General features: G+C 42.4%; 1 protein-coding gene across 2 annotated transcripts in view; it reads left to right on the top strand.

Annotated features, from left to right (window-relative positions):
• CDC42EP3 (CDC42 effector protein 3) overlaps nucleotides 1-5,730 on the top strand; it is a 32,852-nt gene extending 27,122 nt beyond the window's left edge. For both annotated transcript variants that reach the window (XM_049870427.1, XM_049870428.1), the window contains one exon: nucleotides 663-5,730. In XM_049870427.1, the coding sequence (XP_049726384.1) occupies nucleotides 898-1,662 (765 nt within the window). In that variant the 5' untranslated portion in view covers nucleotides 663-897 and the 3' untranslated portion in view covers nucleotides 1,663-5,730. The remainder of the gene's footprint in view (nucleotides 1-662) is intronic.
• Nucleotides 5,731-7,477: the final 1,747 nt, after the last annotated feature.

Genomic DNA, 7,477 nt, shown 5'->3' on the forward strand with positions numbered 1-7,477 from the left:
ATTGAACTCAACCACAAAGTATTATCAGTCTTGCTAGTGGGAATGCCAAAGCAAATAGGAAAAATAATATTTTTAAACTAATCTAGTTTTTTTAGTTATACCTAAGGAGCTGAAGGCACTCTGGTCATATGCTGACTGTAGTTCTTATGTTAGAGGAAAAGGGTAAAATCCTTTTAGCCGCTCTTAGGTATGTCCGTGGGCATGTTTAAAAAGTGCCGATGTCATAGATTTGGGGGTTTTAAGTCTTTTTGTCTTTTTTTTTTTTTTCCCTGAAGTAAGGCCGGATCAGTGAGCCTTTGTCAAACTGAAAGCTTTATATAGGGAAACAACAAGATAAAGCTCAGCTTTAGGTGGGAACTGCCTTTATATACAGGCCTTTTGTGAAAAGGAGGACTAGTGAACCCTGAAAGGAGTCCTGGTGATGCAGTGGTTAAAGTGCTCAACTGCTAACTGAAGAGTCATTCATTCAAACCCACCAGTGATTCTGAGGGAGAAAGACCTGGCAATCTGCTCCCATAAAGATTGCAGCCTAGAAGACTATGGGATAGTTATACCCTGTCCTATAGGGTCACTGTGAGTCGGAGTCAACTTACCAGCACACAACAACAACAGTGAACCCTGAAGGGTTAGCTGTTTATAACTTGCTCTGGTTTATTTTCCAGGTTTTTCCATGGTGCAGAAAGGATCAGATGGTGTGACTGGCTGTCTTGGAAGCCTCACTTGGCCGTAACTCAAGGAAGTCTCTCCGACCCCATCTTGTTTCAGAGTTGCTTCTTAAGCTCCTTGAAGAAAATGATGTGACTGTTCATATCAGAAAGGATTTTTCAGAAACATATCACATCTGTGAAGAAAGTGATCCTTTTCCCTTCTGCAAAATAAACATTCTCAAATTCCAAAATGCCAGCCAAGACCCCAATTTACCTAAAAGCTGCCAATAACAAGAAGGGAAAGAAATTTAAACTAAGGGACATTCTGTCTCCTGATATGATTAGTCCTCCCCTTGGAGACTTTCGCCACACCATTCACATTGGCAAAGAGGGCCAGCATGACGTTTTTGGGGACATTTCCTTTCTTCAAGGCAATTATGAGCTTTTACCTGGAAACCAGGAGAAAGCACGCATGGGCCAGTTCCCTGGGCATAACGAGTTTTTCCGAGCCAACAGCACCTCTGACTCTGTGTTCACAGAAACGCCCTCCCCAGTGCTCAAAAACGCCATCTCCCTCCCAACCATTGGAGGGTCCCAAGCGCTCATTCTACCCTTATTGTCACCAGTGACATTTAATTCCAAGCAGGAGTCCTTTGGCCCAGCAAAGCTGCCCAGGCTCAGCTGTGAGCCTGTTGTGGAAGAAAAGGCTCAGGAGAAAAGCAGTCTGCTGGAGAACGGGCCAGTCCACCAGGGAGACGCCTCGTGGGGCTCCAGTGGTTCCGCGTCTCAGTCCAGTCAGGGCAGGGACAGCCACTCGTCCAGCCTCTCCGAACAGTACCCCGACTGGCCCACCGAGGACCTGTTTGACCAGCCAGCCCCATGTGAGCTCATCAAGGAAAAGACAAAATCAGAGGAGTCCCTCTCGGATCTGACCGGCTCCCTCCTCTCCCTGCAGCTTGACCTGGGGCCCTCACTTTTGGATGAGGTGCTGAATGTCATGGATAAAAACAAGTAACAGGACACCAGCCCTTTTCCTCTGGGGCGAAAGGTACTGAAGAGCCAAAACTAACCACAGTTGCAGAGGAGAGCTTCACTGGCTATATTTGCAGTTGTGCCATGGGTTTTCTAAAATAACGTTCCTAGGAGATATTTTTTTACCTATCGTGTTATGTCCTGTTTGCAAAAAGTTTTAAAAAGGAAAAAAACTATCCTGGCAAAAAGAGGAAATGAGTCAGCCAGAGCCCATTTTCGGTGGGCATTGCCGACGTTCAGCTCACATTGTCTTTGCAGATGTGTAAGTAAGGAACCTGGCTTGGCTGGGATTGGCACTTAGGAAGGGCTGGGCGAGGCACGGGAAGGAACTGTACAGTACTGCAGCATTTTCTGAGCAAGAGGAAGTCAAAACTATCTAACACCTAAGCATTTTTTCTAGACTCTTTTCTATATTATATCGTTTGGGCTCAGCATAGCGAATTCTCCAGTGTTAAAACTTTTCTCTGTTTTCACTTTGAATAATTTTATGGTTTGGGGGATTTTCTTGTAGTTCTTATATATCCTTATATATTATAGCTATATCGCAAAATTTTGACCGTCAGCTACGTGTTGGTAAGACACAAGCAAAGTATTACTGTAACTAAGTTATTTTTAAAGTTAAAATATATTTTTATGTGCCTTTGGCTTTTTATTGCAGAGTCTACATTTTACAGATATTGCATCCAATGCCATTTGATTTGTTTCCATTGGGGTTCCATTGTAAGCTGTGTGTGTACGTGTTTGGAAAAATGTATTCATACTTAGCATTATTTTTTTTCACCTGTTGTCATACTTCTCACAGCAGCCAACAATGGATTGTAAAGTATGAAGGCACAGGTTACTCACGATGCTTCTGCAGAGACTGTGGGTTTCACCACATAATGTATTTGGAAATAGGGGTATTTTAGTACAGTACATTCTTGCATTACATAGGTACTTCATACAACACAATAAAGAGTAAATGTTGAATCGAAGTTGCTTATTTATACAGAAGAGTGTAATAGAAGATTTCTGTAAGTCTAGGGCTAGAAAAATTGCTTCTCTAAAATGTGGGTGAGACTTTAAAACAAGGTAAGATATGGTTTCCATCCACTCTAATTTTCCTTATTTCCCGAAGATTCGAGATTGCAGAAATGGGGCCCTTCAAGTTTAGGAAAAATGTACATCTGAGACCAGAAGTTTTTTTAGAGCCAACACTGATGCCAACCTCTCAAGGTTTACTTCTGTGACTCTCCTCCCTTCGCTAACACTGATACAGCCAACACTTGTGACCCCAGTCCCATCCCTGCAGGACAGATGTTTGATACCTTACAGATGAGGTTAAGGAGGCTAAAAGGGCAGTAGACAGCACTTAAAAAATCAAACCCAGTTGCCGTTGAGTTGACGTGTGTCAGAGCAGAACTGTGTCCCGGAGGGTTTTCAGTGGCTGGGTTTTTGGAAGTACATGACCAGACCTTGCTTCTGCAGCATCTCTGCATGGACTTGAACCTCCCACACTTCAGTTAGCAGCTGAGTGCACTAGCCATTTGTACCACCCAGGGACTCCAGAGAGCGCTTGCCCCCTCCTTCCCTCCCCCACAAGGACCCAGAGATTCTCTAAGGATGTTGGTTAAGGAAACAGGAACAGGAAATGTACACACTGATTCCTGTCCCTTTGTCAACCACCTCTTCCCCCACCAGGGAAAAACACCTGCACACAATAACTGCCAACTCTGTCTTTCAAACTTTCATTTCTCCTTGAAATGTATCTCAAAAATGACCTCACCATTCACTTCAGTGGTTCTCTCACCGCTTTTGGAGTTGTTTGCAATTCTGCCACCTGATCATCTGAAATAACCTTTGAACTGCAGGTGAAATGCAGTTAGGGTGACTAACCAATTAGAAGAGTTCCCTTAGAGCATTGAGTGTTACTCCATAATTTTCCAGTTGGGTTTCTTTATCCCATAACTTTCTAGTGTTTTTTCAACAACACCCTACTCAGAGTTCACAGTTCCAATAGAGACTCCCCAGCTTCTTCTCAGTCTCGTTACTGAGGACGAGTTCATTTATCTCATAATTTTTAGCCAGTTTTAGCTACTCTTTCAAAACCTTCCTCCATCTTAATTATTATCGATCATATTAAATCTCTCATTTTACTCTTCATTTGTAGTGTAACCTCAAGGAAAAGATGAAACAAATAGGCTAGATGATGAAGACTGTCAGTGTGTATTTCATCTGCTCACAGGTCTGGAGACAGTTATGGAGGTGCAAGTAAGACAGAGTTGTGTTTGTTAATCAAATAATGCACCCTGCATGTATTTAGCCATGTTGCTCTTTCCCAGCCCTTTCACATACCCTCTCCCCCATCAGTTTAGGTATAATTGAGTTGACAACAAACATGCCCCTACTGGAGAAAGGAAACAAAGCCACATCCGGTTTATAAACTATTTGTTGAGTCATTTCTCCCTTGGCAGCCCTTCTAATGTCTGGTCCCTTCTCCAGGGAGCAGGTGCAGAGCTGCTGGTGTTTTTCCTGCAGAGAAACACTTTAGAATTGCACCTGCTGAGAGCTGAATCGATGTTCTCTCCAGCCCCATGAACACTCTCCCACTTTTAACCTAAGTCATCTTCACTTGTTTATAGTCGAGAAAACCCAAGATGCACTTTACCTGCAAGTTCAAAGAGAATGGAAACCACCAGAAGAGATCCAGCTGTTTTTATAAGTAGAGGTGCTTATTGTATCAGGCAAGGTTATTAGTGATCTTCTCCCTGGGTGGCCAGACCTAACAAAGGACAAGATAATTTCTGCCTAAAATTACCTGCTTAAAATATCAAAATATTAGAGTTACTTAGCACTTCACAAATATAAAGTCTTAAATGATGTTTTAGTGAGCCAAAATCAACATCTAAACACTAAAGGCTAAAGTGATTGAACAGAAAACAGAACCTGGGTTTCCAGAATCATGGTCTAGTTCTGTTTTTAGATTACTGCAAACTACCATTTTTTTTCAAAGCTCCCTTCAAACAGTTGAATTCATGAAATGGAGGAAATCCATGAATCCATGAGTTAACAATGGGTTCAAGCATAATAACAATTGTGAAGATGGCACAGGACCAAGCAGTGTTTCACTCTGTTGTACATAGGGTCACTGTAAGAACCAACTCGTTGGCACCTAACAACAACAACATGAATTAACTTGATAAATACTTAGAGCATACAAAAGAAAAATTATACATTAGGTGATGATTCTGATCCTCCTAGTATGGAGCCTGGTAAGACTGAAGCATTTTACTATAAATATAGAAAGACAAGAGGATGAGCCAACACGATGATCTCTCTCCAATAAGGCTTTCTCCTTTGGAAATTATGTTATCAACCTAGTCCCAAATTTAGCAGTCCTATATTTTTTTTCTATTGAACAAAATTCTTGGACTTTAGATTCAAACCACAGATCTTTTGGTTAGCAGCCAAGCTCTTAACCACTGTGCCACCAGGGCTCCGGTTTAATGTCCAGACTAACATAAATGATTGACTTCTTAAACAAGTCAGTGAGCCATATAAATAGGGTTATTGGGTACTACCCTCAGGTCCCCATCCAAACTCCAACAAAATAAGAATAGTTTCCAGATGTCAATGGTAAGTCACCATTAATCCAAACAGGGAGCCTTCTAGTTTGTCTGTCTGCATGCACCTCAAGGAAGTCATGGTACTCAAAACTGGCATTCACTCATTAGCTTATTGGTTCTGGCTGTACAATTCATCTTCCAAAGAAGAAGATGGTCTCCCTGGTATATTTTGTGACATGCCTGTTTCATCTGACTGTACCTAGAACGCCACTTGCTGTATTCCAGTGGTATACCATTTTACCTGGTGAGCCTTCCATCTGAGGATATCTAATTTTCATCTTATTCTTAGAGCAAGTGCTCATTAAGCATCTCTAAATATTTCTCACTTGGGTTGTCAAGGAGTCATGATTCGTGGTAAAGATGCTACAGAGAATATCGTGTAAAAGAATGGAAACTGCCTGTTTTATGAAGTTATGTATAACACAATGAAATCTGTTTTACAACTATTACGCTGCAGTTAATTATCTTCCATTTTTACTTTCAAAAATCTGATACTGATGTCACTTTCATTGGCTTCCAAAGAGTGGTTAATAAGCTTTATCCTTTGAAGGTCAACCAGATTTCCTCCATGGAAAGCAGATTGACATGGGTGATAGAAACATCTGCTCAAAGCACAGCTGTTATACAAAATAGAATAATTATTACAGAGACTCATCACACAAGCAGAGATGTCTGCCATACATCAAAATTATCAAAGCTGAATAAGTGAAGTGGGTATTATGTTCACCATAAAATGGTTGTTGGAAGTATGGCATAATGCATGCATGGGATTCATTACCAAAAGGATCACTGGAAAAAAAAGAGCTTTGTATTTTGAGAATTGATTCATGGGAGAGAAGGACCTAAAAGGGGGTCTTGAGGGACTGAGAAGATTTGTTTAGGGGTAGGGGGCATTTTAGGGAGAAAGAAGGTTGAGTAAATAAAAGGATACACACTGTCCTAGTAATCTACTCAAAACAGTTCAGGAACAAAGATTGTAGAAAATGTCAGTTATAGAGCTGCAAAATTTGGGCCCAAGGCCCTTCTGGTGGAGGAAGAAAAAGTTGGGTAATCCGAGCTGCTGAACAGGTGCTTCCCAAGATTGAAATTTTATATAAGTGGCTGCCATCTTGTGACAGCTCACATCCAGTTGATAGTGACCACTCCAACCTCAAGGCCAGGTTAGGGACACTTCAACAGTGAGGTTGTCATCAGGTGTCCAGGAAAGACGTGGGGCCCGGGGGCGGGGGAGGGGGTTGCCAAATGTTTCCTGAAACAGCAGCAGATGAAACAATTTCGTATTACGTCCCCTGGACTGAACACACTTGGACAGCTATCCCACCAGCAGTGCTTCCTCATGCCCTCTCAACCCATCTTTTCATGGGCTGGTTGATTGAACATCAGTCAGGAAACTTAGAGTCTCAGCTGAGAATTTCTTTTTCCCAGATCCCTAGAACCTGAGAGGACCAGGGTTTCCAGCTTGTGGAGTAGGAAAACCAACACAATGGAGTAGAAGCAAACAGCTCCTGAAGTTGCCTTAAACTCCTGGAAGTCCAAGGCCACAAAACTGAGGCCCAGAGAAAGGCAGCAGTCCTCAACTTCCAGAGTCTGGTTTCTTGTCTGAGGGCCTGCCTGCTTCCTTCTGGGCTGTCTAGCCCTCGGGGAAGACCACAATCACTCCTGGGGTGAGGCCTTACCCTACAGGCCACATCAGGAAAATGGCCTTCTCAGCTTAGCACAGTGTCCCCAACATTTATACCACAGATACCCACATAAATAGTGAAAAAAGACTTCGTTAACATTTGGGTCCTAAAAATCCCAACAAAGACCCAAGACACTGCTTTTCTGTAGAAAATTACATCTTTAACAGAAGTCTCAAGAAAGGTACATTAAAACTTCAAAAAGAAATTGTTCTCATACCCATGGCCAGCCTTTTTTGTAAGTGAAGAAGGTAGAACCTGAGTGGTTCTGGGAAGACAATCCTGCTCAAAACAATCCCTCTTCTACACAGCTGCCCCAGGGCCATAAAAATCCACCCTTAGAGACACCACCTTTGGGTGAGGCATTATACTAGGGGCAAAGTCCTCTTAGAATACTCCCAGGAGTAAGTAAGGACACGTTAGGGCCACCAACAATGGGATGTGAACTCATTTGTGTGCCAGAGTTGATTTTCCTGTAGGACAGAGTAGAGCTGCCCCATAGGGTTTTGTTAAT

Source organism: Elephas maximus, chromosome 26, assembly GCF_024166365.1.
Source record: "Elephas maximus indicus isolate mEleMax1 chromosome 26, mEleMax1 primary haplotype, whole genome shotgun sequence".
In the NCBI taxonomy this organism is placed as follows: domain Eukaryota; kingdom Metazoa; phylum Chordata; class Mammalia; order Proboscidea; family Elephantidae; genus Elephas; species Elephas maximus.